We start from the raw sequence: 27,936 nt of genomic DNA on the forward strand, positions 1-27,936 counted from the left end.
GACGAAAGGAGGAAAGTAAAGAAATAAGTGGAAGGAAGCCCTTGAAACAGAGACTGGGACCAACATGATTAGAAAAACAGTCACCAGACAACAAAGGTAGAAAAAAAATCATTTTATTTTCATATTAGTGTTTGGAATATGTCCAATTTGAGAATTTACATCTGGTGCCTTACTTTGCACTGGGTCTACTGGTGCTGTAACAGCTTACAGAAATTATTATAATGAAAAAAAAATCACTTTTTTTCTCCTATACTAGTATTTTCAATGATGTCTTTATATGTGCCATGGCAGGTATAAGGGGTGTAGCCATATGGTGACCCCACCCATAATGAGTACCAGCACCTTTTTTTCTACAAAAAAAAAAAAAAAAAAGCAGCACTGATGTGCTTTCAAAAAGTACAAAGACTTAAGGGACACTCCATGAAGTTGCATGGTAATATCTTTAAAATGAATAGGAGGCAATATTTTTCACTCGAACAGGACTGTGTGTCAGGGACTCGCTAAAATTTCAGAGGGTGCTGCCAGAATCTCTCCACCTCCCAAACTTTTTAAACTTATTTGGATTTAGCTCACATTTTTTTTCCAGTTAGCTCAGCGTATAGGTACAGTAACAATTTCTCTGCAATTTAAGTTTGTAGCTAAGGCAATGGAGGGTTAAAGACTTGCCCAAGATCGCAAGCAAGAGAAGAGGAAAAGTAGTAGCTGCGCCATTTAAACCAAGATTGCCTGACTGTGTCAACTCGGTGTTTTAACCATCAGTGGACTGCTCGCTTCCCCTCCCCTGTTACCAATTATCAAACCTCCTTGCTGTTGCCGATAACCTACCCTCCCGCTCAGGCCTTCCCTTTAACTCGTACAGTCCCACCGGAAACAGGAATTTGCGTCAGAGGGAAGGCCCCGGGCTGACTAGACCGGTGCCTGCCGCGCTGTGCCACATAAACAAGTTTAAAAAGCAGTCATTGAGGGAGTGCAAGGACCAGATGGCAGGAAGTTCTTCCGCGCAGGATACAAAAGTCCTCACACGTTACGTATTCAGTCTTTAGCTCATCTGTCATCATGGAGGAACTGAGCGCTTTTTCTTTGCTATCATAGGCAGCCTCAATCGGGACCCAGTAGCTCTGCCGCCATCTTGGATGCTGGCAAAGAAGCTGCCAGACCATAACGTTATGAACCGGAGAAGGACCCACCTTGCTGGCGTTGGTGGCGCCGGACTGGAGGATGGCAATGGATGGGGAGTGTAGCCGCAGCTGTCCCTTTGCAGAGGACAGCTTTAGCCGTTTGCCATCGCAGAGTAATATAACGGTTAGCAAGCTGTCGGGGTACAGGGGCGCCTGAGCTGCTACTGGCCACTCTTAAAGGCAAGGTTATTTGTTTTAAATACCAGGACCTCCGACAGAAAATCCGGGCTGTGGCTCGCGAGCTACAGTTTACTTACATCCCAGGTGAGGAGCAAGAAAGCGAAAAACCTTCCAGAGCAAGAAGGGCAGAGTTACCGGGTTACCCCGAGCCAGGAGGAGGGAGATTTTGTGTTAGTCCTTACGTTTGCCCGGTGCATTATGGGAATGTTGGAGGTGTAAGGGTTGCCACCTAGTTCTACTCCAGTCCTAGTTTTACTCTATTGCCCTGGTCTTCATGTGGATAGTTTTTCAGGGTGTCCCTAATGCTTATGCATGATATCAATTTGCATACAATGGAGGTAGTAGGCATGCAAATATCATATATATATATATATATATACACACACTACACACACATATATTAGGGATATTCTGAAAACATGACTGCTGGTGGCCTTCAAGGACTGGAAGGGAAGACTATAAGGCTCTATTATATGAACTTTTAAATCTTTACATGCAAGAAATTAGGTCCTCTTTTACTAAGCGGCGCTAACGATTCTCAGTGTGGCAAATGGCTTCCAGCTTGGCTTTGTAAAAAAGCCCTTAGGGGTCCTTTTACTAAGGTGTGCTGAAAAATGGCCTGTGGTAGTGTAGGCGTGTTTTGGGCAGTAAAAAATGCCTTTAACATTTTTTTTTCTGAAAATGGATGTTCGGAAAAATGAAAATTGCCACGCCATCATTTTGGGTCTGAGATCTTACCGCCAACTATTGACCTAGTGGTAAAGTCTCACGCGGTAACTGGGCGGTAATGACCTACGTGCATCAAATGCCACTTGGCACGCGACCAATACAAGCGTCTGAAAAAAATATTTTTCGGATGTGCGTAGCAGATGTGCGCCAAAAATGAAATTACCGCAAGAGCCACGTAGTAGCCGGGCGGTAACTCTCTTTTGGCGCACGTTGGGCGTGCGTAGACACTTACACGGCTTAGTAAAAGGGCCCCTTAATGAATTTACTGGTTCTTATGGTATGAAACCAGATTCTAGTAGGAGGAGCTGCTTGAAGTATCACAGGCAGCAGGGGCCCAGAGCAGCAGATAGACACACCAGTTCAGTGAATTGGTTCTGATTAAGAGTGTGAAGTAATCTATCTGCAGCACTTGGGATCTTTCAGAGGAGCAGATTCAAGGATGCAAACAGCATAAGTATTTAGAAGGAAAAATAACCTGTTTTTGTTTTGTTTTTTTTCTTTCAGTGGATGCTGAAATTGTTCTATTGACACTTTCAGTAAATCTTTGCCCAAAAGGGGTCTAGTGGTTGGAATCACCTTCATTAAGGTAAAGGGAGAGGGACATAGCGTATTTTTTATTAATGCTATTGTATCTCATACAGGCCATCCTTTTGCCACGCCTCTGATGTTCTTTTCAGGTTTGCCACACACTTTGTAAGCCATGGGCCTTGTGTGCCAGTAGATGAAGAATCGCTAATATAGCTGTTACATAGACAAATTTTTAATGGCAGTAGTTGGTGAATTTCTAGAAATCTCAGATCAGATGTGGAGGTTCTGTAAAGGAGAGGAAGGTATGGATGGGCAGACTGGATAGGCCATGTAGTCTATCTGCTGTCATTTTCACTGTCATCATTAAGACAAAAGCAGAACAGTTGCTCAGGGATGGAGCCTTTCATACTTAAAGCTATGAGAATAAATGTCAGATTAAAAAAAACAATTTCAGTAGGTGATGGTACCTTGGCAGAAGGATTGCACGTTTCTCTCTGGGCTTCCTATGCTCACCGGAAGGCTGTGTTTTGAAGGTAGCATTGTAAATGACGGCAGATAAAGACCTGTATGGTTCATCCAGTCTGCCCAACAAGGTAAACTCATTTTACATGGTATGCGATACTTTATGTATACCCAACCCAAATTTGATTTGTCCTTGCCATTCTCAGGGCACAAACCATAGAAGTCTGCCCAGCACTGTTTTTGTACTAAATGTTCTGACGCTAACGTCAAAGCCCTTAAAATTTACACCTCATCCCATCCACGTTAGGAGTTACGGACCAAGAAAGGGATCTGGGTGTCATCGTTGATAATACACTTAAGCCTTCTGCTCAGTGTGCTGCTGCGTCTAGGAAAGCAAATAGAATGTTGGGTATTATTAGGAAAGGTATGGAGAACAGATGTGAGGATGTTATAATGCTGTTATATCGCTCCATGGTGTGACCGCACCTTGAGTATTGTGTTCAATTTTGGTCGCCGCATCTCAAGAAAGATATAGTAGAACTGGAAAAGGTGCAGCGAAGGGCGACAAAAATGATAGCAGGGATGGGATGACTTCTCTATGAGGAAAGACTAAGGAGGCTAGGGCTTTTCAGCTTGGAGAAGAGACAGCTGAGGGGAGACATGATAGAGGTATATAAAATAATGAGTGGAGTGGAACAGGTGGATGTGAAGCGTCTGTTCACGCTTTCCAAAAATACTAGGACTAGGGGGCATGCGATGAAACTACAGTGTAGTAAATTTAAAACAAATAGAAAATCTTTCTTCACCCAACGCATAATTAAACTCTGGAATTCGTTGCCGGAGAACGTAGTGAAGGCGGTTAGCTTGGCAGAGTTTAAAAAGTGGTTGGACGGTTTCCTTAAGGACAAGTCCATAGACCGCTACTAAATGGACTTGGGAAAAATCCACAATTTTGGGAATAACTTATATAAAATGTTTGTACATTTGGGTAGCTTGCCAGGTGCCCTTGACCTGGATTGGCCGCTGTCGGGGAAAGGATGCTGGGCTCGATGGACCTTTGGTCTTTTCCCAGTATGGCATTACTTATGTACTTATTCAGTCATGATCAGGGCACAGGCCATAGAGGACTGCCCAGCACTTGTTTTGCTTCCCAATTACCAGTGTTGCCACCCAATCTCTGCTAAGATTCTGTGGATCCATTCCTTCTAAACGGGATTCCTTTTGTTTATACCACACATGATTGAATTCCATTACTGATTTCATCTCTACCACCTTCTGTGGGAGGGCATTCCATGTATCCACCACCCTCTCTGTGAAAAAATACTTCCTGACATTACTCCTGAGTCTACCCCCCTTCAACCTCAGTTCATGTCGCCTAGTTCTAACACCTTCCTGTCTCTAGAAAAGGATAGTTTGCGAATTAATACCTTTCAAATATTTGAACGTCTGTATCATGTCACCCCTGTTTATCCTTTTCTCCAAGGTATACATTTTCAGGTTGGCAAATCCCATACCATTTTTGTAGCTTTTCTTTGCACTGCTTCCAGTCTTTTTACATCTTTAGCAAGATACATTTTTCCATAATGCCTTTGTGGCCTTGCTTTGATGTTTGTTGAGAAATGGGAACCTTGAACTAATTGATGCAGTGGGGGTAACGTTTTTGGCTGGTTTACCCTGCCCCTGATGATATAAAACCAACTAGTAACCTTGGATGACACGTTTGATGGCACAATCGATTTAATGGCTGGCTTTCTTTATCTCTCTTCTTAGGATTCAGGTGACAAAGCCAGTCCTTTCCTCAATATATACTGTGACTATGAGCCTGGATCAGAGTATAACCTGGACTCAGTGGCACGTAAGTTGAATCTTGAACTAATAATTTGAGGAGGGGAGAAGCCTATGGCTGCTCTTACATTGTAAGGGGAGATTTGTATTTGTTAGCTCCACGATTTTTTGCACCACAAATAAGGTTCTCTGTTCTATTATCTTTGTATTTATTAGAAAGCTGCTTGAATCTGGAGCTGCAGTTCACACCCTTCCAGCTGTATCATGCAGAGTGAGTCGCACTGCCGGTTTTTGGCTTCACATAGGTCTTTACAGACAATTCTTGCAGACGTAAACCAGCTGACTGACTTTTTAATTTAATATCCCCCTAACTTCCTTTATGTAGGAGTATTTGATATCCCCCGAACCTTGGATGACTCGGGACACAGAAGCTCCAGCTGTAAGACTGAATGACTTGGGGGATAAGGACGGGGATAAAGAGCTTGTCAACTCCTAGGGCTGGAGGGATCAGATAGATACTGAGATAAAGAGTCTGACATGTCTAGAACTCTTTGTCATTTTTCTTCTCTCATCAGCCTCCCTCTCTGAGCAAGAATTTTGCTGTATGGCCCAAGACAATATAATACCCTTTCCATATGTTTTCCCCTAATGAGTGTTTTGTCTTGTAGGATACAGGATGGGGACAAGCAGGAAACTGTGTTTTTACTGAGTGGGAATGATCAGCGAATTCACCTTTATAAGGAGGTATTGTTGACAGTGCTATATTTGTGTAAGACCCGACAGAAGTGTGAGGAAATAGGTAGCACACAGCATGGGCAGCTCTTGAGTACTAATTCAAGGTCTGCTGTTGACTCACTTTATGTTAATTTGAGGTCAGCCACATTACCTGCTTCACTTCTGATCCCCAGCCTGTCTGTTTGACCTGGTTGCCAGTAGAGGCTAGGGTCCAATTTAAATTAGGAATTGTGGTTCTTAGTTTTATATGGTGAACTTGGTTAATCAGTTGGTAGGCCTTAAGTCTCTCTGTTTGTGTGATTAAGCTTTATTATGTTACTCTGCTGTGAAGAAAGTTAAGTCTGTAAAATGTTTATCATTCTCTTTTTTATATCAGGCTGCATCTTTATGTAATTGTTTACCACTTCAGTTCAGAAAAATGAGCAATTACTCAGAGCCCTGTTTACTAAGCTACACTAGACATAATGTTAGCGTGCTGATGCCCATAATATTCCTTTGGGCGTCTACACGGTTAATACGTAATAATTTTTAGCACATGCTAAAAACACTAGCACACCTTGGCAAACAGGGTCCTGAGTCTTTAGAAGGTGCTTAAGACTTTTTCCTATTTCATAAATATGTTGTACTTGGAGCCTAGTGAGATTATATTTTGATTTGTTGTTGTTGGGGTTTTTTTTTCTAGTATTTAGCAGTTTTGTTAGCTTACTTGAACAAATAGTTCAATTTTTTTTTCCACTTGAAATTTTTAAAATTGAAAACAGGGCAAGAGTATACAAAAAATAATACAATAACATCAGCAAATGCACCACAGCCCTGAAATAAGAACAATCTACCCTTCCCCCATCCCCCCTCCCTCCCTACCCATTCTGTTGACTCGTAGTCCAGTTCTTTTATTATCTTATTGTTACCTGCAATGAACTATTTTGGTATCTGTGGGCTATAAGCTTTGTATAATGTAATGTAATGATCAAGACACTTTTTCCTGTGCCTCGGTTTACCCAACTATAATTAAGTATAATCGGACTAGTTTGCATATTGTAAGGTGTTTTTTTTTTAGGGAAGGTAGATAATCAGTGTGATGTATCTTCCTTTATGGGTAGTAAGAATGAGTGAAGTCTGTGTTCTTGCCCTGTCCCACAGAATGAAGGCCTACATCAATTTGAGGAACAGCCTGTAGAAAATCTCTTTCCAGAACTGAAAGATCTGCCCAGCAAGTAAGAATAGCCCCAGTATCTTACGGTGGGGGTTACAGGTGAACAGGGAAAAAGGTGCTAGGTTTTCTGTATCTGAAGCATAGGTAATATTTTAAAGGCTAGTCCTGAGGAGGCTGGATGTCTGATTACACAATTTCTTATTCCACTAGCTGGAGTAGAAAGACATCAGAGGCAGAGACTGGGCACATGGGTCTGGATTTAGTAAATGGCCTCAAAATATTGGCGCTGACTGGTGTTCTATAAAGGGTGTTTTGGGATGGGTGTCCTTTATAGAACAGCGCAAAGCGCTGGGATCCACACTCAACTTTGGGCACAAGAATTTACACCAACTGAAATCAGATGTGAATCCCGGAACGCAAGTTGTTCTCAGATCCGCACTATTGTATATCACTGTGCGCATCTTAAGGGAAGGTCCCTGACCCGTCCGTGTCCCTGCTATCGTTATGCTTCTTTGCAGATCCACTCGGAAACACATAGGGGCTATTCTATAAATGGGCTCTTAAGTGTGTTTTGTGCGGCTCTGCCGTTTCTGCCCATTTCAGTGCCTTGCGTCCATTAGACTTGAAAACTCAGCGCAGAAGTAGCACCTAACATTAGGCATTATATAGAATTCCCCTGATGATGTGTAAACATGTGCTCAGAAATCGCAGAGAGTCTTTACTCAACCTATGGATCACGGGTTGGGAGAACTGTCTTTTAGTGATGAATTAATCATAGGTTGAAAACCTCCTTTCTGCCCTTAGTACAAACTTTGGCCCCCTTTAACCACGCTGTGGCAAAAAGCTGCATTGGCGTCGGCGTATGTTTTACACGCGTGCCGAGGCCCCCTTTTACCACAGGTGGTAAAAGGGCCGGTCTTGCTTTCCTGCCAGAAATGGCCGGATGGCAAGTAAAGCACTTGCTGTGCGGCCATTTCGGGGGGGGGGGGGGGGGCTCTTACCGCCACCCATTGAGGTGGTGGTAAGGGCTCCTGCGGTAACTGGGCAGTGCATGGCACTGCCCGATTACTGCCGGGTACTATCCGGTGCTAGAAATTTTTGTAGGGCCGGAAATGACGGCGTGGTAGGGGGTGGGAAGCACTGCCAGGCTGCTGTGGTAGCCCGGCGGTACTTCCTAAATAACAAGCGGTAAGCCCGCGTTGGGCTTACTGACGCTTAGTAAAAGGACCTTTATTTCAATGCAGGTTTGCCACAGTAGCATATATATTTTTTGTCAGTATGCTAATTGATTCATTTATATATTGTCAATTTATTTTCCCATGAAGATCTGAGAGTCAGAATTGTGGCTATATTCCTTAAGACTGTTTTATATATTTCAAAAGACAAATATATATATATATATATATGATATTGCGGCAAACCTGCATTGAAATAAATAAAGTTTGGACTAAGAGCAGGAAAGAGTTGGTTTTTTTTTACCTCTCATCACTAAAAGAGGTTCTCCCAACCCATGATCCATAGGGTGGATAAAAGACTCTTTGTGATTTCTACTACTACTACTACTTAACATTTCTAGAGCGCTACTAGGGTTACGCAGTCTTGGACATGTTCAGTTTCAGGTGGCGGTTGGACATCCAGGCAGCAATGTCGGATAAGCAGGCCGATACCTTTGCCTGGGTCTCCGCGGTGATTGTTGGTGTGGAGAGATACAGTTGGGTGTCATCAGCATAGAGATGATACTGGAAACCATGAGATGAGATCGGGGAGCCCAGGGAAGAGGTGTAGATTTCTGAGGTCTTTTTCCTCCTGCTATGTATAAGTACAACAATATTTTGACTTTGTCATTTAAACAAGATAGGTTTGTGAATCTTCTTTTTCCACTTTTGAGTTGCAAGTTTTTTTTTATATATTTTGTGGATTATTTTTTGGCCATTTGTGGTGATTAAGTGTAATTTCCATATAATTGCTCCACAGTCATAATCACCAGGGCCTGTTAAAACCCATTGTGGTTACTAAAAGTGAAAGTGTCTCTATATGCTAAGAGCCTGTTGGCTAGTATTCACCTTAGCTTATAAAGCATTACATTTAGGCACTCCTTCCTATTTGTCTTCAGTGGTTATTCCTTATACCCCTACCGAAACTCTTAGGTCTCTTGATTCTACTTGCCTAGTTCTGCCTGATCCAAAAGCCGCTCATTATGAAACCACTCGAAAATCAGTTTTCTTTTTTATAGCCCCTAGACTCTGGAATGACCTTCCATCCGAAGTTAGTTTGGAGCTCTCCTTTGTTAAATTCAGGTCTCTGTTAAAAACCTACATAAGTAATGCCACACTGGGAAAAGACCAAGGGTCCATCGAGCCCAGCATCCTGTCCACGACAGCGGCCAATCCAGGCCTAGGGCACCTGGCGAGCTTCCCAAACGTACAAACATTCTATACATGTTATTCCTGGAATTGTGGATTTTTCCCAAGTCCATTTAGTAATGGTTTCTGGACTTGTCCTTTAGGAAACCGTCTAGCCCCTTTTTAAACTCTGCTAAGATAACCGCCTTCACCACGTTCTCAGGCAACGAATTCCAGAGTTGAATTACGCATTGGGTGAAGAAACATTTTCTCCGATTTGTTTTAAATTTACTCCACTGTAGTTTCATCGCATGCTGCCTAGTCCTAGTATTTTTGGAAAGCATGAACAGACGCTTCACATCCACCTGTTCCACTCCACTCAATATTTTATATACCTCTATCATGTCTCCCCTCAGCCATCTCTTCTCCAAGCTACTTTTTTCATTGTGCGTTCAGTGTAGCACTGGAGCCTGATCAGCCGTGAGTTGCATCCTTTCCTGAAGTTATGATGTGTATTTTTAAACTTTGTTTATCTTCTTTTCTTTAACTGTTCTTTGCTTTAATAATGACGTTCCTTTTTCTGTTACGTTTTATGTAGAATTTTAATTTTAGTTGTGAACCGCTATTTTCCTTTATTAGTAATTGCGGTATATCAAGCAATAAACATAAGCATGTTCTCAAAGCCAACTACATGAACCAACAGCGGCAACTCGTTTCACACAAACCAATGTTCATGCCTCTCCTTTCTGTTCATTGGTTCAACAATATTGTGGTTGAATTTATGCTTTTCTTTAAACATTTTTTAATTAATATTGCCATGCATAATTTATATCGCCTGTGTCTTCATATTCTTAAACGTGCACAAGCAAACTACAAAATGCAACACTTAACTGATAGTGACGTACCAACCGACATGGGCCACATTTCAGTTCTGCATGAGGGAAGGTTGCCAGTGTCTATACTTTCAGTATCATGCTTTCAAATGTAATCAGAACGTTTTTTAAGAAAAGCATACATTCAACCACAATGAAGAGTAAGGCGAGCTATGGACTTTGGTTCATATGAAATAAGTTGCCACTGATGGTTCAGGTGTTTGGATCTGAGAACAGTTGATAAAATCTGATGAACGCTGAGATTTGAGATTACTCTATACATGTCCCCGCTGTGATATTTACCCCAGCTGGTTGAAATTGGAAAGAGCCTGTTGGTTGACATGTTATTCTGTTTACCAGTCCTGATTAACGGGAATGCACAGAAGGCTGGATTCATAGTCCTTAATATTCTACATCAAACTAGGAGCAGATAAATTATACTAAATTTGTCCTGCCTGATAGGGATCATGAAAAGCAGATTTTGAATTTACATTTAGCAAAGAGAGAGGGTAGTACGTTTAAGTAGGAGAATGTGATACCTGCGTTTTTTGACTGGTTTGGAAAGCATGGCAGAGCAAGGAAGTAAGATGGTAATGTCTTTGTGTCTCTTATTTAACTGCCTTCTGTCCCTGTGTGGGGAGTCCTGTTACAATATAGGGAGGGGAGAATTCCACAGTTATGGCAGGGATAGCCGAAGATAATGTGCTGTAGATCTCGCTGCTCTGTGTGTGTGTTTAAATGCCTCTACATGTGGCTTGTTTTTGATCATGCAGAAGATCATTTTATAATTTCTTGGAATACCTCATCAGCTCTGTTTTATGAAGTTGAATAAGAATTTAAGTATAAGATGGAGGGTAGGTCCTGAAGCATCCTGCTGACCTCTCTTTTCTTTCTGTGTTTGGCAGTGTGCTGTGGATGGATGTGTATAACCTCCCCAGCTCCACCCGCCGTATCACAGCCTTTGGCTGCCAGAGTGGGTTTGTGAGTCTCTCCCATGTGGATCAGGCCAGCCAAGGTGAGTTGGATATTATTGCCACACAAGACCTGTGCTTTTGGTGGAGTCGTGATGTACAAGACTAAGGTACATTGTACAGGGCTTGGTGTTGAGGGGCTCGTTACTAGTCCGTTCCCCTCTCTTCTCCGTCCCCTCATTCCTTTTCCTTCTTTCCTGAAGTTACTATAGAGGAAACTACACTTCTCCTTTCTTCCTCAAATGTACCACCTGTTCCTCTGATCCCATTCCCACCCACCTTCTTAATGCCATCTCTCCTACTCTTATGCCTTTTATCTGTCACATTCTCAACCTCTCACTTTCCACTGCGACTGTCCCTACCTGCCTTTAAACATGCTGTGGTCACACCTCTCCTTAAGAAGCCTTCACGCGACCCTACTTGTCCCTCTAATTACCGACCCTCTCCCTCCTCCCTTTTCCTCTCCAAATTACTTGGTGCTGTCACCACCCGCTGCCTCTGATTTTCTCTCATGCTATTCTTGACCCACTACAATCTGGTTTCCGCCCTCATCCACTCAACCGAAACTGCGCTTACTAAAGTCTCCAATGACCTATTACTTGGCTAAATCCAGAGGTCAATATTCCATCTTCATTCTTCTTGATCTTTTCTGCTGCTTTTGACACTGTCGATCACAGCAATACTTCTCGATACCCTGTCCTCACTTGGATTCCAGGGCTCTGTCCTTTCCTGGTTCTCTTCCTACCCTCTCCCTCCGCACCTTTAGTGTTCACTCTGGTGGATCCTCTTCTACTTCTATCCCTCTGCCTGTCGGCGTACCTCAGGGTTCTGTTCTTGGTCCCCTCCTCTTTTCTATCTACACTTCTTCCCTTGGTTCATTAATCTCATCCCATTCTTTTCCTACCATCTCTATGCTGATGACTCCCAAAGCTACCTTTCTACCCCTGATATCCACCTTGCATCCAAACCAAAGTTTCAGCGTGCTGTCTGGATGTCCTCAACGCCACCTGAAAATTAAACATGACCAACAGAGCTTCTCATTTCCCTCCAACCCACCTCCCCACTCCCCCTGTTTGCCTATTTTCTGTTGATGGCTCTCTCAGTCTCCCTGTCTCCTCAGCTCGAAACCTTGGGGTCATCTTTGACTCTTCTCTCTCCTTCTCTGCTCATATCCAGCAGATCGCCAAGACCTGTCGTTTCTTTCTTTACAACATCCGAAAATCCACCCCTTCTTTCCGAGCACTCTACCAAAACCCTCATCCACACCCTTGTCACCTCTCGTTTAGACTACTGCAATCTGCTTCTTGCTGGCCTCCCACTTAGTCACCTCTCCCCCTCTCCAATCGTTTCAAAACTCTGCTGCCCCGTCTCGTCTTCCGCCAGGGTCACTTTACTCATACTACCCCTCTCCTCAAGTCGCTTCACTGGCTCCCTATCTGTTTTCGCATCCTGTTTCAAACTTCTTCTACGAACCTATAAATGTACTCACTCTGCTGCTCCCCAGTATCTCTCCACACTCGCCTTCCCTACACTCCTTCCCATGCACTCCGCTCCATGGATAAATCCTTCTTATCTGTTCCCTTCTCCACTACTGCCAATGCCAGACTTGGCGCCTTCTGTCTCGCTGCACCCTATGCCTGGAATAAACTTCCTGAGGCCCCTTCGTCTTGCCCCATCCTTGGCCACCTTTAAATCTAGACTGAAAGCCCACCTCTTTAACATTGCTTTTGACTCGTAACCACTTGTACCACTCGCCTCCACCTACCCTCCTCTCCTCCTTCCTGTACACATTAATTGATTTGATTTGCTTACTTTATTTTTGTCTATTAGATTGTAAGCTCTTTGAGCAGGACTGTCTTTCTTCTATGTTTGTGCAGCGCTGCGTACGCCTTGTAGCGCTATAGAAATGCTAAATAGTAGTAGTAGTAGTAGGGTGCTGCAGGGTAGGATTAAGGAGGCATTGCCAGAACCATGCATATGTGGGACTTGTTGGAGTGAGGTATAGTTACTGGAATCTTCCTTGGATTTCTCTGTTTACTGATAGAACTTTGATCTTTCTCATTGTAGTGGTTCTCCAGAGTTGGACCAGCCAACAGGATGGGCCCATTTCCCGAGTGCTCATATTCGGCTTAGCCTCGTGCCATAGAGAGAGGAAGCAAGGAGCTACCACTTGTGGAGGGTAAAGGTGATCCTTGCAATCATGAGAGCACTGTAGAAAAGGGTCATTTTTGCTCGATATGGTGTCATTCTGTTTGTAGTGAGGAGTTTCTGTGCTTTTTGTCTTCTGCAGCTTGGGAAAGGGAGTGTCTGCCTCAGGATTTCATCTGCTTGTGACCAGCACCATTGAGCTCTCTGTAGTGTACAGGTGTGTCTCTAACTGTTTTGCCCTGTTTCCTTATGTCCCTTCTGCTCTTCTGGCTTTCCCTCTGTACTCCCTTGCCCTCTCTGCACCCATAGATTTGCCTGTCTTCCCTTATCCAAGTTTTCCAGGTTTTAATTAATTCGCGATATACTGCTCTATGTAGGAGCTTTCAGAGCAGTTTACAATATTTTAAAAAGGAAGAAGAAAACAATTAAGAGAAAAGACCTGTATTGCAGATCCTACTGCCACCTAGGCAGGTCCCAGAAGAAGAAAGAAGGAGTTATTAAAAAGGAAAGATTTTAAACTACTTTTCTTGTACCCAAGCTAGACCTATCTCCTCTTTCCCATGTGTTCCTAGCTCTTGAGCACCTCTCCTTGTGTTCATCTTGCAGGAACGTTTTGAAGAGGGGGCTTCAGGAGCAGTTGCTGTTGCCAGAGAGTAACCAGTACGACTGTGTCCTGTGTGCACTTGTCACTGATGTGGATTTTGACGGGGTGCAGGAAATCCTCCTGGGAACCTATGGACAGGTGCAGGGGCTTTTTTAAATCCTATTTTCCAAGCCTCACCGCTTCTGCATGTACTGTTTATATGTCTGGGGCTGGATGAAGGAATCCGTTTTCTGGTTTTGATCAGTTGAGAATGTATATGTGAGGACAGGGCCAGGCAGACTTTTATGGTCCGTGTTCCGCAAATGACAAGCCGGATTCAGATAGGCTTTGACAGCAATTCCAGTAGTTGGAACATAAGGACAGAGCCGGGCGGACTTCTACGGTCTGTGTCCCAGAAACAACAAAGAAGACCACGATCAAGTATATAATATCACATTCATTGTTGATTTTATGTAGAATTGAGAATAATTGTGACTGTTGGGAGACTGGATGGGACCGTTCAGTTCTTTATCTGCCATCATTTATTATGTTTACTGTGTTCGGGTGAGATGTGTGCAGGGATTCACAGATTCATAGAGATCTGCTAGGAGCCTGACGTGAGACTTACACTGAGAATGCCATCTCGTTTCACATAAGCCACCTTACTAGGGTTTAAACGGTGGCATAAAGTTTGAATGGTTTGTACTTCTGTGTCCAGGGTCCTCACAAACCCCCAAAGTCTATATTGCCACCTAAAGTTAGATGCACTACAAAATGCATGATAGAAAAGGAAAGTAATAACATCATAACAAGGCACTTGTAACAATTCAGGATAGTAAAGGGTGAGAAGGAGGGAAAAGAGGGATGGAATAGGAAGCAGACATGAAGGGGAGGTGGAGGATCACAGCAGGGTACAATAAAAATATAAACATCAGAAAATAAAAAGAAAGGAACTCCCAAAATTAATAGGACAGAAATAACAATCATTCAATACACTTAACTACAATAAACAGACATAAAACATTTACCAATGCAAAAAAAGTGATCACAGCTAAAGTTTGGTGCTTAACTTTTGGACTAATGTTAGTGTTCTAGAATAGAGGGTTGCACAGGAATGGGGTTAGCGTAAATCCCGTAGGGATCCCCTCCAGCTCTACAGGACTCCCGCAGGGGTCCCATTGGGATGGATGCAGTTCTTGTGGGGTTCCCGCTGAAGTGTAGTGCCAAGCCAGCCTACTTATCCTTTCCTTGTGTTTCTAAGCTAGTTTAGCAGTTTAATAGCACTAAAAAAATTAATGAATATGGTCGAGTAGCATTGAAATCCCCATAAACACTGAGAGGGGAAGGTTATTTATTTATTTATTGCTGCATTTGTATCCCACATTTTCCACCTCTTTGCAGGCTCAATGTGGCTTACGTTAAGCCAGAATGACAATTGTCATAAACGGTATGAGAAGAAACAAAGCATTGTTACAATTAAGGTATTTAGAAATCAATAAAATTAGAAATAAAAGAAATAATACATATCGGATATGCAAAATGTAAGGTAGAGTATAACATTAAATAATTACAGTGTGATTAAAGTAACCAAATTGAGTTCAATGTTATCAACATGGGCTACTGTTAAGTTGGGTTATTCTACCCACAAGTTGGGTTATTTTAGTACAGGGTACAGGCGGGGATGGAGAAGGGTTCCAATGGGGATGGCAGAGACCGGGTTAGATTCCAGTAGAGGTGGGTGACATTTCTGTCCCTGTGCAACTCTCAATTCTAGAACAGATTTGATGCCTACCATCTCTATGCTGATGACTCCCAAATCTACCTTTCTACCCCTGATATCTCACCCTTGCATCCAAACCAAAGTTTCAGCGTGCTTGTCTGACATTGCTGCCTGGATGTCTCAACGCCACCTGAAATTAAATATGACCAAAAACCGAGCTTCTCATTTTCCCCCCCAAACCCACCTCCCCGCTCCCCCCGTTTTCTATTTCTGTTGATGGCTCTCTCATTCTCCCTGTCTCCTCAGCTCGAAACCTTGGGGTCATCTTTGACTCTTCTCTCTCCTTCTCTGCTCATATCCAGCAGACCGCCAAGACCTGTCGTTTCTTTCTTTACAACATCCGTAAAATCCGCCCCTTTCTTTCCGAGCACTCTACCAAAACCCTCCTCCACACCCTTGTCACCTCTCGTTTAGACTACTTCAATCTGCTTCTTGCTGGCCTCCCACTTAGTCACCTCTCCCCTCTCCAGTCGGTTCAAAACTCTGCTGCCCGTCTCATCTTCCGCCAGGGTCGCTTTACTCATACTACCCCTCTCCTCAAGACCCTTCACTGGCTCCCTATCCGTTTCGCATCCTGTTCAAACTTCTTCTACTAACCTATAAATGTATTCACTCTGCTGCTCCCCAGTATCTCTCCACACTCGTCCTTCCCTACAACCCCTTCCCGTGCACTCCGCTCCATGGATAAATCCTACTTATCTGTTCCCTTCTCCACTACTGCCAACTCCAGACTTCGCGCCTTCTGTCTCGCTGCAACCCTACGCCTGGAATAAACTTCCTGAGCCCCTACGTCTTGCCCCATCCTTGGCCACCTTTAAAATCTAGACTGAAAACCCACCTCTTTAACATTGCTTTTGACTCGTACCACTCGCCTCCACCTACCCTCCTCTCTTCCTTCCCGTTCACATTAATTGATTTGATTTGCTTACTTTATTTATTTTTGTCTATTAGATTGTAAGCTCTTTGAGCAGGGACTGTCTGTCTTCTATGTTTGTACAGCGCTGCGTATGCCTTGTAGCGCTATAGAAATGCTAAATAGTAGTAGTAGTAGTAGTAGTGATGCGTAACTCTGCTGTTATAGAATACTAGTTTAGCACCAAGGTTTTGGGCACCTCACTTCTAGCAAACTGCATAGAATTTGTTCCAATGAATATGCATATGAGGAGCCAAGCGCAGATCCAGACTGTACAATTGGGTGGACAGGCACTGAAAAGGGGCATGTTGAGGGCATTACTCAAATTTATGTGCGTTGTTATAGAATTTGGGGGAATGTGTCTGCATTTAGGCGTAGATATTTACACCAGATTTTCAGTGGCATGAATGGCTGCGCCTAAATGTACAGTGATACCTCGGTTTTCGTCAATATCCGTCCAAAAACAATCGGCGAAATCCGAAACCGATGAAAACCGAGGCAATTATTTCCATGTGGAATTGTTTGGCTAGACATGCAGGGTGATGCCACTGAGCAGAACGTATGGGTCGCCCTTTGTTTTCGCAAAATTAGCAGCGAGGTCATGTGGGGCACGCTGATGAAATCCTAGACAAAGTTTTCACGGAAAAAAATCAACGAAAAGCAACACCAACGAAAGCCGAGGTATTACTGTAGTTGTGTTTCCCAGCCCTATGAGCTATTCTGTACAACGCACCTAACTTAGGTGTGTTATATAGACTAGCGCTAAGCATTTTTTTTTGATACATCTAGATTTTAGATGCCATTTACAGAATGAGGCCCTATGTGTATAATCCTTTGAATGTACAGTCTGGGTCTGTGCTTGTTTCACTTCCATCCTTCAAGAAAGGAAAAGCACAGAGGCCAGTCTCTGAGGGACAGGCAGGCTGCGCATGGATCTGCGCACATCCATTAAACCTCTGCTGATGAGCCAACTGATCACTCTTCCTTCTCTTTGTGTCTGCAGGAGCTGCTCTGTTACAAGTACTGGAACTTAGGAGGCCTGGCTCAAGGTGCTTCAGACCCCACGGCACTGTGCCAATCTGAGGGGCAGTTTCGGTTGCTTTGGAAATGCAGTTTCCCAGCCCACTGCTGTCCATGGCATATCTGGACCTGACCTGTGATGGACTGTGTGAAATGGTAGTGGTATCACTGAAAGGAAGCATATTTTGCAGGTAACCCCCGGAAGCAGTCTGATCCTGTGCAAACCAGTAACCCTTCACCACGGTGCCTGCTCTGTGTAATGCCTAAGGCAAAAAGAAAAAGATTCCAAGGAGTCAGTATGAGGACGTGTAATACAGTCAAGCAATATCACACATCAACGACCCCACATGGCCATGTTTTGGCATGTGAGTCTGCCTCAGGAGTCAAAGAACCAGTTGGTGTGTTGGTTTTGCTTTTTTTTTTTTTTTTTTTTAAATCTTTATTTCAAACGATGAACAACACTTTACACAGCATGAAGGAAAATCAATGGATAACAGAAATACAGAGGTCATCAGTGAGGGGGGAAAAAAAACCCCACCAGCAATAACAGTCCTCCCAGACTCCTATGGCCAGACAGCAAAAACAAGGATTGCACAAACTGGCCTAAGAAACCAGATAGAGGGGAAAACAAAGTCCAATCCAAATGATTGTAACAGTAGCTGTACAATGGCAGCCCAGTACAAACCTCAGGAAGTGAAAACATATGCACACTGCTGGAACACTTTTTGTGTGTTTTTATACAATGAGAAGAAGAGTGGAGGAGTGGCCTAGTGGTTAGGGTGGTGGACTCTGTCCTGGGGGAACCGAGTTCGATTCCCACCTCAGGCACAGGCAGCTCCTTGTGTCTCTGGGCAAGTCACTTAAACCCTCCATTGCGCCATGTAAGCCGCATTGAGCCTGCCATGAGTGGGAAAGCGCAGGGTACAAATGTAACAAAATAAAATAGATACTATTGGAGATTCTACATGGAATGTTGCTACTATTGGAGATCTACATGGAATGTTGCTATTCCACTAGCAACATTCCATGTAGAAGGCTGCGCAGGCTTCCTGTTTCTGTGAGTCTGACGTCCTGCACATACGTGCAGGACGTCAGACTCACAGAAGCAGAAGCCTGCGCAGCCACATTGGTGATCTGCAAGGGCCGACTTCTACATGGAATGTTGCTAGTGGAATAGCAACATTCCATGTAGAATCTCAAATAGTAGCAACAGTGGAGGAGTGGCCTAGTGGTTAGGGTGGTGGACTCTGGTCCTGAGGAACTGAGCTCGATTCCCACTTCAGGCACAGGCAGCCTCCTTGTGTCTCTGGGCAAGTCACTTAACCCTCCATTGCCCCAGGTACAAATAAGTACCTATATATGTAAGCCGCATTGAGCCTGCCATGAGTGGGAAAGCGCGGGGTACAAATGTAACAAAAAAAAAAAAAACACTTAAAACACACACTCACCATGCCTTCCACGCAACCCATTCTCATGCACACCAACAAAGCAGCCCCCCCCTCCCCCCCCCACACACACAGTCCACACGGTATCAGAGCTTACGAGAAGGCAGGTAAGAAAACAGATAAGAGAATGTTGCGCCCCTCCAGTTCCCACCTTGGAGCTATTCTAGACAGCCCTCTGCCCCAGATACTGCTTCCATAAGCATATATACCTAAGTCTGTTGGGAGTTTTTTTCTTCCCTTTTCAGTGCAGATTTCATAAGAGTCCACCAATGCCATCCATTGTCTTCATAGGTCGATTGTGGGACTTTCCTCTATCATCCAATAACATAAGATAAGTTTCTTGGCCAGGAGAAGGGCAATGTTCAAAACTTCGTAGTGGGTAAGGAGATATGCTGAAGGAGATATGCTGGTCTATCAGAGACTGCTGACAGCCCAGCAAATAACGTGCTACGTTCCTAAGTCACCTTCTGTTGAATCGCCTGTTTCAGGGATGACAGAACCAGGGCCCAGATTGTGAGCTTTGGGCATTCCAAGAAGGAGTGAATCAGGGACCCAATATGCCTCTTACACTTTAATACATTGAGCAGCGTCCCAGAGGTTCATTGAGGCACTCCTCGCTCTAGTGATATACGCCCTGTGCAAGATCTTAAACTGAGTTTCCTTAAAGTTAGACAACTTCAGCATAGTAAAAGTATCAGCAAAAAGCTAAAAACATTGGCACTTAGCAAAGTCTTGGGTTACATACCCCCAGGGCTTTTTTTGAGGGGGGTACTTGGGGGTACTGAGTACCGGCAACCTTTTCCACTGTCTGCTAAACTTGACCCATGGTTCTTGTATTTTAATGACAGAGCTCAGGTTCTATGTACAAATTCTGCCTTGTCCTAGGTTCTATGACTGGTTGCAGAGATCCTGGCTATTGTAGGGTGGGTCCCTCACTGATCACTGCACCCCTGAAGGGTGGCCTGGCATTTGAGTACCGGCACCTTTTTGCTAGACAAAATGCATTGCATACCCCCCCCCCCCCCCCCCCCCCCCCCACACACACACACACACACTTCCAGAAGCTTAAACATACCATATCTGTCCAAAGTGCTTTTCAGCAACCAACCCCACGTGGACAAGTGGTTGATAAGGAGCAGTATCTGGGCAGATTTAGTGTCCAGGAGAACTGTCCCATCGGGCCCCAAAGCTACGAGTTAGGCTTTGGTAATGGTGGCGGTCTTGAAGATATGCCCGTACATGATTGTCTAAGGAGATCCCACCGCTGTTGAAATTGTGGAAAGGCAGGGAACCCCTCCCCATTCCCTCGAAGAATCTGAAAAAGGAAGAGCATCCTTGGTTCTCCCACAATTGAAAAACAAGGACTCAGTCCTGGGGGGAAGTCCAGGTTTCCCACTAGGGTCAAAAAACTAGACACCCTCTACAATTGCCCCTGCTGTTTCCGCCGCCACTTCCAAGCAGCCTGAAAAGGCCTCCAGAGTTGGATTTTGTGCTTAAAAGACCCAAGCTGTGCGCGGTCCTCATGTATTAAATTGATAGGGCAATGCGGTTGGAACCAGGACCCCCTCACCATTTGGAGGGGAAAGAATTTCTGGACTCCAGTGAACATCTCGTGGATCCATCGCAACAATGCAGCCACATTATAGATTTGATTGTCAGGAGAGTTTAACTCTCCCTGTGTTTTTTCCAGATAATTTGGAATATCTGATTCTCGGCCCTCTGCTCTTCCAAATGAATTTACGAAAAATGAGCCTAAGGGCCATCTCCTCTTGCATTTTCACCCAAATAAGTAAGGCCTGAAGGGGGTACAACAATTTGGGCAACATGATCATTTTAACAAGGGCCACATGACCCATAAGGGAGAGGGGTGGGTCACTGCACTTCTGACATAAACTTCTATTTTATCGATGTTGTAACAATATTACGCTGATACATCACTGATAAATATGGGTTCAAAAAAATACCTAAATACTTTAAATTAGAAATGAAGGAAGCAATGGGAAGGGTATGGTGCCCCGCTCCTCACCCCTCAGTGGGAGCACATCTGATTTGCTACCATTCACTCAGGCCTGAGAGAACCATATTGATGGGCTAAAACCAGGAATCTAGGTAAGTATTTTGGGGCCTGATTTACATACAACAGCATATCATCAGCAAACGTGCTTAGGCGGGTCTTAACTGTCCCAATCTGAATGTCCTGAGGGTGGGATCCTGTCTAATTTTTGCTGCTATGAGTTCTAAAGCTAAAAGAAACAGTAAAGGGGACAGAGGGCTGTCCTGCCTCGTACCCTGCAGCAGATTAAGCGAAAGTAACAGTTTTCCATTAATAATCAACTGGGCTTGAGGACTGGTGTATAATGCTCAGATCCACTCAACAAAATTCCTCTGTAAACCAAACTTATCTAGGGCCCAGAATAAGTACAGCCATAAAACAATGTCAAAGGCCTTTTCAATATCGAGACTAGCAATAGCCTGATTATTCCGACCCTTATTGTCATGCAAAGCCATCATGACTTTGCACAGGTTCATAGAAGTGTACTGCCCTGGGACAAAATCCACCTGATCTTCATGTATGACTAAGGGTGGGTATTTATCTAAGTGGCCAGCCAGCACTGCTGCCAAAAGTTTAATGTCTTGGTTAAGAAAAGATACAGGGCGGTACGAGCCTGGTTGCTCGAGGTCTTTTAGAGGGTCCTGGCTCTAGCAGACTATTACATATGTCCCTTAAAGGAGAGGCTATCAAACTGCTAAGAATTTTGCAATATTCAGGGCCCAGCCCATCTGGGCCGGGAGCCTTGGTCAATACAAGACGTTTAATGGCCCCTCTAAGTTCGTCGTGAGAGAAGGGCTTACCCAAGTCCTGCACCTGAGAATCACTCAGCTGGGGAAGCTGTAAACTCTCAAAGAAAGAATCCGTAGCTGCCTCATCCACAGTCCCCTGACTATAAAGATTTTCTTAGAATTGCACAAATTGGTGAGAGACCTGCAAGATGTCTGTTTGTCGCTTGCCACAAGCATCAAGTACGCTAGTGATCATCTGCTTTTTTCGAGATGGGCACACTAAGTTAAAAAGGAGCTTCCCGGTCTTTCCCTCCCTCCTTCCCCCAGCTATAAAGACTATACCACCCGGAAATTTAGTTTGTGTTCGGCCCTCTACTGCAAAATAAGATCAATTTCCCTTCGGACTACTACAAGTTTTTGTTTCGAGGTGGGGTCCAAACGAGCAACATGAGCTCTCTGAAGATCTGGGAGCTCCTTCGTGGAGAGCAAGCAGCCGTCCCTCTCTGGCCTTCTTAATGCAGGCTTGACAGGCCAGGATATCACCCTTCAGGACTGCCTTTGAAGCCTCCCAATACACCATCGGCCCCACCTCCTCAGAAGAATTAGTAGACTCGTATTCCTGCCACTTTGTCCGAAGGTATGTGTGGAAGTTAGGATCCCTATACAATTGAGGTGGGAGTTTCCAAACAAAATCATTATCCCTATTGAGAAGGTTCAATGTAGCAAGAACTGGAGCATGATCAGAAACAAGTTGGTACATCAATGGTTACTTTCTCCACATTAGCTAAAAGAGAAGCCCCAAAAAAACAAGTTGTCCAACCGTGCATATACATTATGTGGGTGAGAATAAAAAGTGTAGTCAAAGTCATTGGGGTGCAGTGGGTACCTTATGTCTACCAGCCCAAGCTGGTGCATAAGGAAATTCACTCCCCGCCCTTTATGATTTTTGCTGCTTGTTTAGGGGGCTTACAGGGTTAGCCGTGATATTGGAATCCCCTTCAATGAGTAGGGTATTATTTATTTATTTATTTATTGCACTTGTATCCCAAATTTTCCCACCTATTTGCAGGCTCAATGTGGCTTACAGAGATCTGTTATGGCATCGCCGTAACAGAGAAGAAATACAATTGGTGTTACAAAGGATAAACGAAGATAAGAGGATTAGGTTGTGTAGCTATACAGTAAGACGATCTGGATAAAGAAGTGTAGGGGTTGAGTTCTAGTCATTATTGGTTCTCATGGTAAGCTTTATTAAAGAGAGAGGTTTTCAAAGCTTTGCGGAAGTTAGTTAATTCGTTGATCGTTTTCAAGTGAGTTGGTACTGCATTCCACAGTTTCATACTCATGTAGGAGAAGCTGGACAGCTGGGGAAGTGTATAGTCTGGATTTTGAGCCAATTGAGCTATTAAACCAGAGAAAAACTTCTAGTGGTAGATATTAGACGCATACGCAGAACACAATAATAAAAGCCTTTGGTCCCAGAGCTCCCCCAACAAAAGAACAAACCTTCCCTCTTTATCTTGAACAGTTTTATTGGTGTGGAAGGGCAATTGCTTGTGAACCAAAATGGAAACCTCCCTTTGTCATCCGCTAAAGGATGAGTAGCAGACCTTCCCCCCCAGCCAGCTGTGTCTCATCTTCTCATGCTCCTTGGTTCTCCCGGAGCCAGAACACTCCACCTTGAGTCTTTTGCTGCTCCAGTACAGTTTACAAATGTATCTCCATACACTGTATAGGACCTTTGCACAGAAACATATGCTACAGGTTCTTTGACCCCTGAAGCAGACTCGCATGCTGAAGCATGGCTATGTTGGGTCCTTGATGTGTTGATATTTCTGACAGTGTTAAAGGTCCTGCATACTGACATCTTAGAATCCTCGGGTTTTTTTGTTTTTGTTTTTTCCTCGTTCCTTTTGTGCTGTTCATATATCTGTCAGGTTTAGACTCTCTTTTTTTCTCTTCTCTCCTGGTCATGTAAACTGGTCCTTCTCTGCGTGTCTTCTGAGAACTTGAATGCTCATCCACCCAAAATGATATAAAAAAAAAAAGTACTGAAGACAAAATTAATAAAGCGTGATATTGTGCAGGCAGTCAGTCTTGTACAGCTGAAAGTTGGGAGATCCCCTTAGCTACAGCAGTACTAGTGGGGCTGCAGTAAGATTGGGTGGGGGGGGGGGGGGGGGAGATAAGAACATAAGACTAACCATACTGGGTCAGACCAATGGTCCATCTAGCCCAGTATCCAATCACAAGTACCTGGTAGAAACCCAAATAGTAGCAGCATTCCATGCTACTAATCCATGAGAAGCAGTGGCTTCCCTCATATCCATCTCAGTAATGAACTTTTCCTCCAGGAGCTTCTCCACACCTTTTTTTAAACCCAAATATGCTAACCGCTGTTACCACATCCTCTGGCAGCGAGCTCCAGAGCTTACTGCTCTTTGAATGATCAAATATTTCCTCCTATTTGTTTTAAAAGTATTTCCATGCAGTTTCATTGAGTGTCCCCTGGCAGACTGGATTCACTGATTGTTTCGTATCTACCATCACTCTGCCAAATTTCTTTGTAATTCCTCATCACATGGCTCTTTTTTTATTTAGCTATTTATCACATTTATACCCCACATTTTCCCACATGTTTGCAGGCTCAATGTGGCTTACAATAGACCGAAAAGGCTATCGCCAGTCCAGTAGTTATACAAATACAATAGATTGTGGTAGACAGAGTGGGTAGAAAGAACAGGATATAAAGGAAAAAAGGGTAAAGTAAAGGTAAGAGAGTCCATAAAGGTCCATTTATATGCTGTTTTGAAGGACTTTGGGTTTTATGTTGGAGCCTGGGGGTAGGCCTTCCGGAATAGGCTGGTCTTGAGTAATTTCCTAAAGTTGAGATGGTTTTGAGTAGTTTTGACCAGTGGCGTAGCCAAGGGTGGGCCTAGGCCCACTCACTTTGGGCTTAGGCCCATCCAGTAGCAGCACACCTATGATGTGTGGCTGGCAGGGATCCCAAAGCCCCACTAGCCAAAAACTCCAAACAACTGTCCTTCCTTCATACCTTTTAAATAGCAGATCTTCACTTGCTGTGAGCAGCGACTGATACATACTTCTCGCACTGACCCCACAGCCTTCCCTCTGATGTATTCCCACCTATGCGGAAACAGGAAGTTGCATCAGAGGGAGGGCTGTGGGGCCAACATGAGCAGCGTGTATTAGTTGCTGCTCACTGCCAGTGAAAATCTGCTATTTAAAATGCATGCGGGGGAAGGGGATGTTTGAGAGATCATATGGCATGCAGGTGAGAGAGAGAGAGAAATACCAAATCACTTATGGGACAAGGCGAAGTTCTGCCCACCCATCTTGGGCCAAGGCCCACCCAAAATTAGGTATCTCGCTACGCCCCTTTTGACAACTTTTGGCAGTGCATTCCATAATTGGGTGCTGATAAAGGAAAAGGATGAAGCATAAGTGGATTTACATTTGAGGCCGTTACAGGTAGGATAATGGAGATTTAGGAATGAACGGGATGTGTTTGATGTATTCCTGGCTGGAAGATTGATTAGGGTGTTCATGTATCCTGGGGCTTCTCCATAAAGAATTTTGTGGACTAGGGTGCCGATTTTGAAGTTAATTCGTTCCTTTATTGGGAGCCAGTGCAATTTCTCTCGAAGGGACTTGGAACTTTCAAATTTAGATTTACCAAAGATTAGTCTTGCTGCTGTGTTTTGGGCAGTCTGAAGTTTCTTTACAAGTTTTTCTTTGCATCCTGCGTATATTCCATTACAGTAGTCTAGGTGACTTAATACCATTGATTGAACTAGATATCGAAATACTTCTCTAGGGAAGTAGGATTTTATCCGCTGAGTTTCCACAATGAAAAGAACATTTTCTTTGCAGTGGAATTAGTTTGGCTGACTAGCGATAGGTTGCAATCGATAATTACACCAACTACTACTATTTAACATTTCTAAAGCGCTACTAGGGTTACGCAGCGCTGTACAATTTAACATAGAAAGACAGTCCCTGCTCAATGAGCTATTTTTAGGCTCTCAGAAATAGGAAGGGTGAGGTTTGGAGTTATTAAAGTTATTTTAATGTAGTGTCTGCATGTACAGACCAATCCTTTTCCTATGAGCTGTCTTATCTGGGGATATAGACACTTTGAGGCTCTTTTACTAAGCGATGGTAGCCACCAGCCTGTGCCTACTGCATGCCAAAAAGCACTGCCATGGGACATGCTGAGGCATCCCACGATAGTTCGCCAATGTGCACACACCAATCCTGTGCTAAAAAAATAGTTTTTATTTTTTAGTGCTGGGGCTGTGTTCCCTGCGCTTATTGGTTAGCGCGGGGGGCATTGCTGCTTGCTAGTTGATTAGCGCGGGAGCTCCTAGTGCCTACAAAGTAGATGGCGATAAGGGCTCTCGCGCTAATGGTCATGCGCTAATTGGGGAAATTAGCACATAGCCATTAAGGGGGAAAAAATAATGCGGCTATTTTACTGCCTCGCTAAAAGCGGCCTTAGCGTAAAGGAAAGCCACGCGCTAAAACTACCGCAGGCTGCTTTTTAGTGCGGCTTAGTAAAAGGGCCCCTTTGTATTGCAGTGAAAGAAGGAGGAGGAGACTGTCAGTCCAGGGGCATAGCCAGACTTTGGCGAGATGGGGGTCCAGAGCTCGAGGAGAGGGGGCACATTTTGCCCCCCCCCCCCCCGCCATTGCCGACTTTGCCCCCCCGCCCCCGACCCTCTCGCCCCCCCCCCCCCCCCCCCCCCGCGACAACCCGCCGTCGCCTACCTTTGCTGGCGGGGGACCCCAACCCCCGCCAGCCGAGGTCCTCTTCTCACAAAAGGCTTCCTTCTGTGTCTGACGTCTGCAGGACGTCAGAAACAGAAGGAAGCCTTTTGCGAGAAGAGGACCTCGGCTGGTGGGGGTTGGGGTCCCCCGCCAGCAAAGGCAGGCAACGTCGACGGCGGGAGGGGGGGTTGGGTGGGTTGGCGGCAGGGGGGTCCAGGGCCAAATCTACCGGGGCCCAGGCCCCCCAGAGCTACACCACTGTGTCAGTCATATCACACCATTGTGCCGGTTCTGATTGTACTGTAGATATAACATGACCCAAACATTCTACACCAGTGGTTCTCAACCCAGTCCTCAGGACACACCTAGCCAGCCAAGCTTTCAGGATATCCACAGTGAATATGTATGATATTGTCTCCGTTGTATGCATAGCTAACTGACTGGGTGTGTCCTGAGGACTGGGTTGAGAACCCCTTCCTCTAGACCTATACCTGTGTGTGCTGCTTGCAACATTTTACAATATTGACTGTCTCTGTGCACCAGGAAGAAGCTTTTCTGCATAAAGGTATCATTCTTCCTGCTGTAGGTGAGGGCTGCCTTGGGCTGAATGTAGCAAGCATTAAATCGGTCTCTGTCTATGACATTGACATCTCTGATATTGTTCCTTTGTGTCTCCTCACAGCATAGCTTAGCACAGGCAGCTCAGTGTGTTCTGCAAAGGCTCAGCCTGAAGGTGGCCCGATTAAGGAACAGCGGTTCAGCTCCTGAGTCGCTCACGACTACAAAGGAAGGTGAAACTGAAGCACATGCTGAGAAGAACCAGGAAGAATAAGATGTAGTGGCCCCATTTCTTTGTTCTGATTTTGGGGTGAGAGTGCTACAGGCTATCTCTGCAGTTGACAAGAAGCAAGGGAAGCTTGCCAGACTTTCTTAGGTGCAAAGGTGATCTTTTGCCCACCACACACAAGCTCTGGAACATGCAGATGCTCCCTTACAGAACTTCCCAGCCTGGGACACAGTGAGCTTCAGTGGCGGAAGGATTACGTTTGGGAGGGTATTTTCCACCCAAGCTTGTCCTGTGCTCAGAGTGGAGATGCCACCTTCCTCTCTCACCTAGAGGGAGCTTGTGTATATTTTTTAGGATGTGCTAATAAAGAGACTTTCCATTGAGTTCCCTGCTGTTACCTTTCCATAGCGATCTGTGTTCCTGAGTCCTGCTCGGCTCCTTTTGCAGAGAGCTGTATTTTGTTTGTGAACTCACAGTAAGAGGTGAGAGTGGTTGTGCTTTGGAACAAAGAAGTTGATGCTGCTGCCTTAAGCGATAGGACCAGCTCTTGTTCCTCCTGAAAAGCTATATTTTGTTTTTCTATGCTAGATATTTGGTTGCATCTGGAACCCTAGGGCAATAAAAGGGAAGTCTCTCTCTTGTTCACATATGTACTTTGTCCCTTTCTGTTCATTCTCACAGTTCTAGGTAGTATAGGAACAGCCAGGGCTTTTTTGTGTGTGTGTGTGTGTGTGTGGGGGTGGGGGTGGGGGG

General features: G+C 44.5%; 1 protein-coding gene across 1 annotated transcript; it reads left to right on the forward strand.

Annotated features, from left to right (window-relative positions):
- The first annotated feature begins 935 nt into the window (after positions 1-935).
- On the forward strand, positions 936-27,565 carry KPTN (kaptin, actin binding protein). Its single transcript, XM_030219427.1, is given in 16 exon segments — positions 936-1,298; positions 1,300-1,442; positions 2,592-2,603; positions 2,606-2,673; positions 4,848-4,932; positions 5,079-5,133; positions 5,531-5,606; positions 6,738-6,811; positions 10,870-10,979; positions 13,003-13,114; positions 13,226-13,300; positions 13,690-13,825; positions 17,363-17,465; positions 17,468-17,554; positions 17,557-17,570; positions 27,079-27,565. Coding segments are annotated over 16 exon segments (1,380 nt in total). The 5' UTR covers positions 936-1,218; the 3' UTR covers positions 27,229-27,565.
- Positions 27,566-27,936: the final 371 nt, after the last annotated feature.

Source organism: Microcaecilia unicolor, chromosome 11 (genome assembly GCF_901765095.1).
Source record: "Microcaecilia unicolor chromosome 11, aMicUni1.1, whole genome shotgun sequence".
Classification (NCBI taxonomy): domain Eukaryota; kingdom Metazoa; phylum Chordata; class Amphibia; order Gymnophiona; family Siphonopidae; genus Microcaecilia; species Microcaecilia unicolor.